The sequence below is a fragment of the Synchiropus splendidus genome, chromosome 15 (genome assembly GCF_027744825.2).
Source record: "Synchiropus splendidus isolate RoL2022-P1 chromosome 15, RoL_Sspl_1.0, whole genome shotgun sequence".
Taxonomy (NCBI): Eukaryota; Metazoa; Chordata; class Actinopteri; order Syngnathiformes; family Callionymidae; genus Synchiropus; species Synchiropus splendidus.
Window position 1 is genome coordinate 11,591,353 of NC_071348.1, and position 12,592 is coordinate 11,603,944.

General features: G+C 39.7%; 1 protein-coding gene across 1 annotated transcript; it reads right to left on the reverse strand.

The window, feature by feature from the left end:
- Positions 1–1,947: 1,947 nt before the first annotated feature.
- clic5b (chloride intracellular channel 5b) lies at positions 1,948–12,480 on the reverse strand. The gene is made up of 6 exons (XM_053843926.1): positions 11,678–12,480; positions 5,011–5,120; positions 4,815–4,940; positions 4,390–4,496; positions 2,789–2,970; positions 1,948–2,662 (listed from the first exon to the last, which is right to left on the reverse strand). Exons 1-6 carry the CDS (start codon positions 12,173–12,175, stop codon positions 2,498–2,500), a joined length of 1,188 nt encoding a protein of 395 aa, XP_053699901.1. The 5' UTR covers positions 12,176–12,480; the 3' UTR covers positions 1,948–2,497.
- Between the last annotated feature and the right edge of the window lie 112 nt (positions 12,481–12,592).

Genomic DNA, 12,592 nt, shown 5'->3' on the forward strand with positions numbered 1-12,592 from the left:
TCCTCCTCTGAGAGGACAATGAAACTCTTGAACCGGGAGGCGACGTGGATGTTGATGGAGGAAACTGGGTGACGAGGAGCTGGAGGGCAGGACTCCTGACCGTAGTGGACCTGGACCTGGTAGATGCTTTTCATCGCGGCCGTAACGGGTCAAACTAATCAGGCCTGGTTGGGCTGCTACATAAATACTCGACTCATTCATAGTTTTATGTGTAACTTTAGACAAAATCAATACATCGAGTGAATAACGCTAGCGGCTTGAGGCTAAACTAAACAAACGTCTGCTCTGGCCGCGATACACTTTGTGTAATGACTCAATGGAGTGGACGTTGGACGGAAGATCCTGAAAGTCCTGGGTTCAGCCCCAGGGTTCAGCATCCATCCTGGAGCGCCCCCTTGTTACCCGGTACCTGACACCTCCAGCCACCGACATCATGTGTCCAAACCGTCTTCCGAACTTGGCCTCAGTGCTCAACCTCAAAAATGCGCGCTCCTGCGAAGTGCGAGGGCAGTGCCGAGTCTCAGGAAGTGAAGTTGCAAGACTGAGGAAAGTAGTAATACCTGTTAAATACTTAGTTTTTTTGTTGATCTGCAATGTTCTGTTTGGCTATGTTGTTGCAGAAGTGTGTCAGAGAGGGGAGGGGCAGCGGCACGGAGTTGCTGGGGGTTGTGGGAAGTGAGAGCGCGGTACGACAAGTGTGAAGAAGTTCTCTTCTGTTGGAATACGTCCTACTCTCGCTTGTGTGGAATCCTACTGGATATTACAGTATCTTCCTCAGTTATGAGGTTTGCCAGCGCCAGCTTTACGATTGAGGAATACCCAGACTACCCAGAATGCTTTGCATATCTTCAGCCAATAAAAAAGCAGCATAGGAAGCAAGGTAGCAGAGAAATAAATATAACTAAAACCATCGTATTATCTTGGTCGATTTTATGGATGATGCACCTCATTGTTGCATGACGGTGTTATTTTACTTAATCTTTTGTCAATCTTCTTCTTTTGTACTAACAGACTGAACGCTGCAATTCTGCCCCCCACAGTCTGAGGACGTCTCTGCATTCAAGTGTCCCTTCTGTGAGTCACACACAGCCCTTAAACACTTGGTTTTGAGAGTTAAATATATCATCCCTGAGATTATTTCATCATTAGCATCCTATTTATCATCATTCATCTGCTCTTCAAATCTCTTCTTTATTTTTCTTGTTTTCATTTTATTCATATTAAAAATTCAAATGCACTATATTCACTTATTTTATTTCTATTATTAGTATATTAGTATATTATGAGTAAATTCTATTATTTATTTATTATTTATTATCATTTATGGAATTCTGAGCATAAATAATTTTGATGAAACTTAAAAACTGTCTCATTAATTGCAATTCATCAGGTAGAATGAATCGACACAAATATCACACATTATGAAATGTGACGTCACAATCGAAAGATGGTGAAGGAAGTTTCAGCCTATATGTAAAGATTCAACTTATTACATTAAATTATTATTATTTATAATATTAAAATGTGATGACTCATTATAAAATATTCTAAAATTTTACAAACATGTCTCACATCTCCAGAGAAAATATATTCTGGCAGCACTTTTTAACCTGTAACATGTAACAATAGATTTTTTGGACTGCAAAAATCCTGAATAACCGGATGCAATATTCACTGTTGGATTTTATATTTCCTCTGACTACTTTTTTTGAACTCACTTACATATAGATAATCTTGTGCACTCCATAATATGACCTTTTATCACTTATTTTCCATTTTTTTTCTAGTGTAATTATCAATATGACATTGTATTTTCTTTTATTATGATTCAATTTTATCACACCAGGGTCTCTAAAAGCCACATCATGCTCTCGCCACTCTGGTTATGACCTTAATACACACGTGGCTCCGGCGGCCTCAAAGTCAAAAAAAAGTAAATGAGCTGGAGATTGTTCAAGGGTTTTAATATCACAGTAAGAGGTCAGTCATGCACGTCATTCCCGAGCTCATGTTCACCTTCAACAAGCGGCGACCGATTTCTGCATCAGAAGAATCTGCGGCATCGACTATCATGGCGAATCAGTGTACTGCAAACTATTCAAAAAGCCGTTTGAATCAATCACGGGTGTCTGCTGTGGAGCCAGAGCCGGATCATAAACAGTCAGTTACAGACTCCTGTGGCTTCGGGAATAAATAAAGCGAACGATCCTGACATCAGCAGCTACTTATAAGTCTGGCCGCGTCGGCTGGGGGACGACAAAAGAATCGTTGCGGAATGAGAAATAAATACAGACACAATCATGTTTCACTGGGAAATGTCGGACAGCTACATTTGAAACCGTGAAACTTTCGCTGCGTCTGATTCCGTGATTACAAATCCATGCGGCGGTCGATATCAAATGCCATCTGGAGATGTAATAACAGAAAAGCAGTATCCGAGTGGGTCACCATGGAAATAAGCTCGGCGCACACTCGGAAGAAGGTGGAGACGCGGTGGTTAATGGACCAGTTTCCGCGCCACGTCTTTGTAGGCGATTTCGATCTCCGAGTCGATGGCGCAGGTGTTGGTGAACTCATCCCGAGCGTAAGCGTTCTTCAGGTACCGCCACACGCCCGTCAGGTCCGAAGGAATGTTGTAGTTACGGTACTTTTTGGTCACAACCTGAAACAAAAAAGGGTACCATTTTGATTCCCGTCTACTAGATTCGGACGCTTTGTCCAACATGGCGTCTTGGGAAGAGAAAAAAAAGGAGCCAGGAAGTTGACAGTAAAAGCAACTTTGTGTCACCTTGACAATGTGCAGCTTGGGCAGCAGGTTGCAGTCAGCCAGAGTCAACTCGTTCCCATCCAGGAAGCGCCGGTTAGAGAACTTCTCCTCCTCACGACTGTTGGCGTCGATCTCTTCCGGTAGAGGACTGTTCAGGTAGTCGTCCAGCTTCTGCAGGGTCCGGGTCAGACCCCTCTCCAGAACTGAAACAGAAATTGAATTGCCCACCCCTGCATTAGGACACAGTCATGTGTGGAGAGACAGTTACATGTAACAGTGACTTGACTGAGATGAATTAATGTAGTACAGACAGAGCTGACATGCTGAGTAGTAAAACTGCATGATGTTATTGGAGTACAGTAGTTATGCAGCAGCTGTAGCGGTAGATGTAGTCTAAAGTAGTGGCCACAGAGGTTGTATGAAGTAGTAATTACAGTGTCACCTAGCTGGAGAAGTGTTCAATAGTTAACCATAGTGGTGGGTAGATGAGGTGTCATGAAACACCACTGCAGGGTTCATGAAACAGTGTCATGATTTTCAGAGGCCACCAGATGGCACTGTCTGTCATAAAATGTTTGGACTTCAACAACGAATTCAATGTAAGCTCATGTCATTTCTAAGCAAAGAGCGCCATCTAGTGGCCTCTGAAAATTAAAACTCTGTTTCATCAACCCTGCAGTACTGTTTCATGATACCTCATCTACCCATCACTAGTTAACACTCAGCTGCTCAAAATGCCAAGATCTGAAGCCGTAATGTGTGTATGTGTGCGTTTGCATTACTGCATTATTTATTCATCTCTGAGAATATACAGTAAATCCATGTCAGATTTTTTTTTTAAGTTTTGATGACTCTGTACATAAATAATATTTGAATTTTTAAGTGTTTTATTGCCTTTATTTTGCTCCCTCTAAATCAATTATCTTATTTCCTCAGTTTATTTTTCACCTTTTGGGGCATTAACAAGCAACATTATTATGCCTTTTTTTTTTTTAATATATTTGCAAAACTTTATACTGAAAATTAGGCAGGAATAGATTCTTCAAATATACGAAAAAAAATGCCTCCTAATCTAATCTAATCCATTTATCCAGACTACTCAGAACACTTTGTGTATTTTCAACCAACAAAAAAAATGGCGTTCAAACTGGCAACAAACGCGAGCTACGAATTGCATCTCAATTATACACTTGAAATAAAAATATATAATTTTTTTTTTTAATCACCATTCATAAAAAAATGCAGATTATGGGAGGGTTTGTAAAATTTACTGAGATTTAAGTGTCTTTTTTTGTACGTGAAGATACATTATATCTCACTATATATATATATTTTTTTTTATTTCTTAGGACTTTTGCTTAATATGTAGGAGCCATTTGTAGACATCAATACACAGTTTTTCTTAAAAAGTTTTCCCATAATATTATTGCTTCTTCAGTATTTTTGCAAAGAATGTGAAGCAAAAATCTACTTCATGACACGAGTTGGTGTGAGTGCTGTAACTGAGGGGGCTCACTAGATGGCGCCAAAAGCAGCACCGAGTTACCGCCTCATTTATTGTCTTTTGCTACGACCTAGTGGTTGAATGAACCAGCCACTACAGGCTGTGTGTGCAGGCCCACCAGCGTTGGCCTCCGGTCTGGTGTTCTTAATGTAGGCTGAGAACTTGGCGAAGATATCGTTTCCAGCTGTGTTGGACTCTCTGTGCCTGGCCGCCAGTCTGGGGTACCTGAGCAGACGGAGGGACGGAGGAGGGAGAGGCAGTCAGCGGAGGCAGAGCCCAGCATCTGGATGACATTAACACCTGGGCTGACTGGGGTTGGACTCAGACTGCAAACATGTTACACACCGAGTTGGCCGCTCGCCTCCCCAGCTTTCTCACACTGCAGTCCATTCGTAATGTAAAAAACTTTACAGGCAGTAAAAGTAAGATTGAGTTAATCTGACGGTTTTCTCCGCAAGTGCTCGCTCACCGTCTCGCAAAAACACGACTTTCCTGATCTACTTCATTCATTATTGAGAGCCTCAATTGGTGAAGGAGAGTTACTTTGGAGGGGAAAGCATGTCCTCGAGGAACTCCTCGATCTTGTTGATGTCGGTCTTGACCTCCCCGTTGTAGGTGATGAAGGGCGGGTGGGTCCCCGGAGCCAGGTTGTGCAGATCGGCCGGCTTTCTGCGGAGCGGACACGGGTACCGGTGAGTGTTTGTTCAAGCGCTGGGAGCTCGCGGGTTCCAGCCCTCACCTCCTCAGGTCCACAGTGGTGACATTGAATACGACTCCTTTGAGCCACAGGATCATGAAGAGGCGCTGAGAGAAGGGACAGTTCCCGATGATTTCGCCGTCGCTGCCGGCCTGCCAACACACGAGTCAGACTGATGACATGCCAAGGCGGGTAGACCAACAAACACACAGCACAAGGTGAAAGAATAACAAGTACAACAACTTCTAACGTCTTTTTTTTAACTTAAATTAGTAAGACGTAGTTAGTTATAAAGGCTAACTAAAGTGGGCAAAGTGCGACCCGGGGGCCATATGTGACTGACTTAGACTGAGACTAGACTAGACTTAGTACAGACTTTCCCTTAGGGATGATTCCCTCCAGGAAATTTACAATTCCTGTATTTTTGTTTTGGCCCAATGCCTGTATTTTCGTGGCCCTTTTGACGTCAGACTAAAACTATAAATGATATGTTTCTGCTTTAGTCACCACCAGCACTTCAGCAGGAAACATAGCATGTTCCTGTTTTAACTTTTCAGAGGGCATTTTCATGTTTTTCTTGTACCTTAAAAATACATTGAAAGAATATTCAAAATATATTTTGAAATATATCTTGAACACCGGGTCCACACTTATGTTGATTTATACTTACATTACATGCATATGGAATGAAATATTTCCATAGGTTTCATGGCATATTTACACTTCTTAATGTCCTTATTTACATTCAGTCTTCATTTTGTCCTTGTTTCTTAAGTATATATTTTGGATATTTTTTCTGTCATGTCTTTCTTTTGGTGGTGGCCTCTCACAACCGTTACAGTTTTTTAATGAGTCCCTTTATGGAACTGAATTTCCCACCTCTGGATTAAAGCTAGCACCACTTGCTACCGTCCGCATGTTAAGAGGCAGAGTCCGGGTCAGTTTGGGCAGGAGAATGGATGACTTCCTCGCCGCCGTTTGCTCCCAGATCATGTGTCGGTATGTATGTGGGGACACTTGATCCAGAGGCTCTGCTGAATTATACATAGTGACTCCATCATCGGGCTCACACGTCAGACCTGACTCCGAAGTCCCAGAGTGGCCTACGGAGGGTAATGAGGTCAGCGACCTTTAGACCACCAGGTTGAGCACAGATTTTACTACCTTTTTTTTTGAGCCACGTGTTTGGAATGTCCCCCACGCTGATGTGACACTTGTGTCTTCATTGTTGTCGTTGGCTGCAGCAGCATGGCCGAAACACAATATCCGGCGGCTGATAATATCCAGAACGGGAGCACAAAAGCCGCCACACACAACCGAGTGCTGAGTGACGCCATGAGCTGAGTGCCCCCCACTGGAGGCCACACTCCCTCACATGCCTCGTGGATGTTGCTATGCTGTTCTTTATACTGCATTTTACCTGGTTTATTAACCACTGTAAGATAAGAAAATATTTCTGAAGTCACATGTCCAATATTCATACAGTAATAAACATCCAGGATGTGGTTATCCCCACTTATATTCGTCCAATATTTATATATTTTTTTGAATTACTACCATGAGAGTTTGAAGCAATAGCTCTGTCAGATGCAGGGTGAAGCGTGGACCGTGATCTACACTCTGGTGAGGTCAAACTGAACAGTTTCTTCAAGAAAAACAGACTAAAAGCAGATATTCTGTTCATGGAATCTGAATTACATTATTTTATTCTTTCTGTGCGTCATTTAAAATATTCTAAAAAAAATTTTCAGAAAACATAAGCAAAAAAACTAGGTACTAAGTCAATTTATTTCATGTTTTATTTTGCAGAGACTGATGAGACCCGGAATAAGTTACTTAAATAAGTAACTTGAGACATGAACACGCTATAAAATGAGAGCAAAGGTGTTGTAGTGCAAGGAGAATGAAGTCAAAGGGTCAAATGTGAATTCTTTTTGATGCAACTCTCGCAAGTATGGCACCATATGCGGTAGCCCAGGTGCTTCCAGATCACATATCCTGATTCTTTTTTCTGCGTTCTGTTTTCAACAGAATTCTTTTTTTTTTGTTTTTGCATTGAAGCAAAAAAAAAAAAATGAATGAATCACCAATACATAGACCTGTTTCCCTTCATCACATATTTATTTTTTGTTGCATTTATTTGTATTTAAAATGTCTAACACGATAATATATTTATTTATCGTTTTTTTCATTTGTATGTTTGTTTGTTTTATTTTGCTTTGCTTTGTATTTTAAATGCCACATTTTTTAAAAACGATTTTTTTTTTTTTTTTGCCTTGGAAACTTTTTTTAAACAATTGTTGGTGTAGTTTATGAGATCAATGAGATATTTTTTAATCTATAATAAAAGTATAAATCCATAATATTTGTTCTTTGTTTTACATATATACTTCCCCCACATATTTATTGATTTACATTAACCCTCACAATATCAATCACATAATAATGATTATTATGATGTAAATACAAGACATAATATCAACATAATAACAGTAAATACATTTCAATTATTTGAATTTTTGTTCTTCTTCCCCATCACTTTTTCTCTTACTCTAATTATCAGGGAAATAATTATATACACAGCAAAACAACTGCACATCTTTTATTTATTTATTCATTTTATAATTATTTGACGGCCCATCGTGACACTACCGGACAATAAACTCACATATTTTAATCATCCTCACGTGTAATAGAATTACAGTGATTTAAATAGATAAATATATGACATTAGAAATTTAAAAAAAAAAAATCCATCATGGATTTGGATGGATATCACCGCGCAACCATGGCAACGCTTATCTCTCCACATATATTTGCGAAAGAGCCTGAGCAGAGTAGCTTTTGTGTTTATTGCAGTAATATCATCCAAAGTATTTCTATTCCTGTAGCAGCTCGATGGCAGGCGAGAATACGTGTTTGTGGGGAGGTGTATTTACGAAACAGAGAAACTCATTATGGCTCTGCATCCAGGCAGCTGATCACTGAAGCAGCTGCTTCACCTGCCTCAGGTAGACCTGCATCTTTCTGTCCTCATGAGAGCTTGTTATGCCTCCTCTCATGCTCAGTATCACTGTCACAACAACCGCGGGTGTAAAACTACCTGCACTATTGGATTACACAGGCTGAGATGAAGGGCTTACGCTCCCTCTATCCATCACCACTCAACTTTGTCTTACCTTGACAAAAAGTTCAATATCAGGATCTGGACCGTTGGTGGACATGGCGCTCACTTACAGCTGCTCTCACCCACCGTCCTTCTCTTGACCCGCAAATGCCTACATGCTCCCCAACAACTGCTGAGTGACACGTTGGCCGGCACTAAAGTCTCAAACCACCCTTCAGATCCGGCAGGTGAAAGTGGCTCCAGGTGGCGGGTAGATCTCTGATTTGGTCACAGATGGAGAGCACAGGAGCCCTGGGTGTCACACAGTGCAAGAACAGGTGTCCGTCTAGACCAGAGGGGGTGGAGCCAGGAACACAGCAGCCCCCTCCTGCATCACTTCCTGACATATTAGTCACATTCCTCCGCAGTATAAATAGCCTGTTGTGCTGCGAATCACCTGCACCGACACAGCTATTTTCTACTGTGCAACTCAGTTTCAGCAGCTCTTGCAGATACAGCCAGTGTGTACTCGAGAATTATCGACATTTTCCTCTGTAGAAGTTGTTCTAGTTGTGGCTACAGAGTTCAAGTTGGAGGACCGCTCCATCATGTCCAAGCCACAATTATACGATATGGCGCCCTCTGCTGGTGAACATCAATTACAGCGCCAAGAAGCTGCTCGCTTGTGAATTAATTTTTTTTAAATAATCAGATTATCTTTATTCCATTATTTTCGGTGTGAGTTTAAACTATGTCAAGTGTTGTTATATGAACATAAAAAATGCTAGTTAATAAAAAAAAAAACGACCGAACTGATGGATTAAAATGCGCAGTTACCAATTGAAAAACAAAAGTAAACTAAAGCAGAATTAAACCTCAATAAAATGTCGTGATAATAAAAGTGAACCGAATTTTCTGTTTTTCTTTGAGTTTCATTATTCTCTTTTTTTCTAAATCATGTTGATGAATACTTCTATATACAGTACCTTCCACCAATATTTGCTTATTATTATCTTTTAAACTGCAAAAGGGCGGCAGAGAAGACGCATACAATATGTATAATAGGAAGGAATAAATAAATGAGTACAAGTCAATAAATAAATAAGTAATGAACATTTATCTCAATCTCCTCCAATATATTGCAATTACATTTTATTACAATAATAATAATACGTTTATACATTAATGTCACGAAACATTTTTCTAATTCTTTATTTGGGACTAGTTGAATGTGAACAATAATAAAAAAAAAAAACTCAAGACATTTTCTCTTCATCGATTCTCTTATTTTTGACTTATAACAGCACCAATGTTTTGCCTTCTATATTGTGTATGTGTGTGTATGTATGCATGTGTAATTACCCGCAGTAATAAGACAACAACGCTGACATGCAGCCCTGTTATCTCAGGAGAATAAGATACCAGATTGTCCTTCGACGGAGCGAGGAGATTGAGGCTGAGCTACGTTAGGTTCACTGCTGTATCAGCGACGGGATCTTTGACTGGCGAGAAGATAATGTGTCAACTCTTCTTTTACAGCTCGGCTCACTTTGGTTTATCATTGCTGAAGACGTTGTGAAATCTGTCATAGGCGGAGAAGCGGCAGAGAGGACGGATGGAAGGGCGGGAGTTTCTGTCTGGGTGAACTTTGACCCTTGTTTATTATTGTTCTTATGGCAGGCTGTATTACACTGATACCATATCTGTGCAAGTATAGACAGCGTATCTGGAGCGCAAAAGACAGTGTCAGCAGTATACTACATATTCCTCAACCCTGTCACTAGTAAGAACCTGGACGTGCTTTGATAAAGGTCAATGAATATTCAACATTTACTAGATCAACCACCTGAAGGGTCTTCCCAATTAAATGAATAAAAATAATAATATTGAAAGAATGACGGTAAAACCACCAGGACTTTTTTTCTGCATGAAACCAAGCAATGTAAAATGATGTTGTACACATGCTTGGCCTCTGGGTGGCGTTGTAACGTTCTGTAAAGCTACAAGCGAAGATGAAGCATAACAGTTGAGACGTTTTTAAGAGTCATTCTAAACTATGAATAGACATCAGAAAAAAAACTCAGCAGCACTGGAGAGAACTGTCAGTTTATAAAATTAAAGTAGGAGGCAAATTATTCCCAAATTGGTTTTAGAATGCTACGGCTACAGGGCTGTTATATATATATATATATATATATATATATATATATATATATATATATATATATATATATATATATATATATATATATATATATATATATATATATATTTTTTTTTTTTTTTTTTTTTTTTTTACATGCTTAACCTGCTTCTGGTTTTATTTGACTTCCTTACCCTCCTTTTCAAATCCACGAAAAAAATGGCTAAAAAAAAATTCATAGAAAGATAATGATCTTTTTAAAATCATATCCTCAAAAAATAATGCATATTGTTGTAGTACATTCTGATCCAGTGGTTAAGTGTTCCTACCTTCGTCATCATATTTCTATTCCCATAATGCACTATAGCATTTGAAGCTTTTACAATAATTTTGGAATTCCCTATTTAAAAAATAAAATAAAAAATAATGAATAATGTTATGATTAGCATTTTTGGAAACACTTGGACCCATTTAACCAAGAAAGGATCCGGATACTGTATATAGCTATTCATATACTATGGTGTAGTATATGACTATGTAGTATGTAGTGTGTATATATATATATATATATATATATATATATATATATATATATATATATATATATATATATATATATATATATATATATATATATATATATATATATATTGATCCTCACCAACCTTCCATCATAGTATATATATATATATATATATATATATATATATATATATATATATATATATATATACTATGATGTAAAACTAAGAAACTATAATCAGTTTTATTACCAGTAAGACAGTTTTACAACCGCAATATCAATTTAAAGAACAACAAAAGGTCAAACTTTGCGTTGTAAATACAATAATTGATAAGGAATTTACACATAGATGTCATCTAAGTGACTTTTAATGACTATTGTGCAATCCACAAAGTGACCTTTAGTGATCATTGACCGTAGCAGCCAGCTTTATCAGAGGCGAGCAAAAGCACACGACGACAGGGATTTACTCAGGCGTGGAGTTCACCCGCTCTCTAAGGCCGACAGTAAACTGGTTAATGATTGCACAGGGCTGCGCCCGGATATTAAAAAAATGACTGTGTTGCTAAAGATGCAATTACGACGATCTCATCTGCATTATCGTTATTATTATATGCAGGAGGAAGCAAACATACAGTTCAAATTGGTCAGTCAAATTAAGGTTTGTGTTATTATTATTGTTTTTTTATGAATAAATTAATTTGTTTACATACTTGTGCACGCAAGTTCCCACTATTTTATCGAATAATTATCAAAATATATAATAAATAAATGGCGTGCTACAGATAGCTTTGTGAAATCAGTGTAGATTTTTTTTTTTTTTTAGTTTTGTCCCCTATTTTTATTATGACTTGACCTTATTTATTAACTTGAGAGTCCGGTCTGTTTCTGTTTTGCTCATATTGTTTATTGAAAGAAAGTGGTTCAGAGCTCTCACCTTGACGAAGAGGGACACTGCAGGTTGGTGAGGATCAATAGGTGCCACTTTCCTGTCCTCCAGCGAGATGTTTTTCAGGACGTAGTCCACTTTTTCTTCCCGTCTGATCACGATAGTTTCCTCCACGTGGTGGTCCAGGGTGCTGACCTCAATCGGAGGATGGTCACTGGGGGTCGAGGACGCCGAGGAGGTCGAGGAGCGTCTGGACTCCACCGTCGCCTCTTCCGCCCTCAGCTCCTCAGCAATCACCTCCTCTCGGATCTTCGCCACCTCCTCCAGCCGGGAGTCTTCATCGTCGCTGCTGGACGACGAGGACGAGGAGCTGTGGTGCTCCTGGATGTTCACGTAGTCGCCTTCGGAGGCGTGGATCTGCACCACCTCAGTGTAGACCCGCTCCTCCACCGCCACCTCCTCGTACCTGTGCTCTGGGCTGTCAGATCCCTCACGTGACACTTCATAAACAACTTCATCGCTGACAATTTCATAACCGTTTTCCATGTTTGTTGGTTTAACAACGGCTGCTTTGGACCCGGAGGACGAGGCGGAGTGCTGCCGGTGAGGTGGACCGATGCGACTGAGCGGGACTCCGAACTCCAGCTATTATCCACGGCGACCTTTGGACCTTCGAGTTAACAAGTGTCGGACCGGAGGAAAGTTCCTTCAAGGCTCTTTAACTGCAGCGTGACTGGAAATAACTTGTTGACGCCGCCATTTGATATTTGTGACCGAACAGTTTTATCTCATGTTTGGCCGCATTAACTTTTAGAAATGGCTGCAACAATGTAGTTACCAAGTCTCAATAAAGACTATGATCGTCACTATCACGCCGGCGCCTATGTGACGTCACTCAGACCACGTCATCATCTTGTGTTCTATATTAACCTTAATTCTATTCATGATCTGTGCAGCGATAAA

Coding starts and splice junctions, on each gene's coding strand:
- clic5b (XM_053843926.1), bottom strand. CDS start 12,175: ATGGAAAACGGTTATGAAATTGTCAGCGATGAAGTTGTTTATGAAGTG. Junction 5,121..11,677: donor CAGTGTCCCTCTTCGTCAAG/GTGAGAGCTCTG, acceptor GTGTGTTGGCAG/GCCGGCAGCGACGGCGAAAT. Junction 2,663..2,788: donor CCAAGCTGCACATTGTCAAG/GTGACACAAAGT, acceptor TTTTTGTTTCAG/GTTGTGACCAAAAAGTACCG.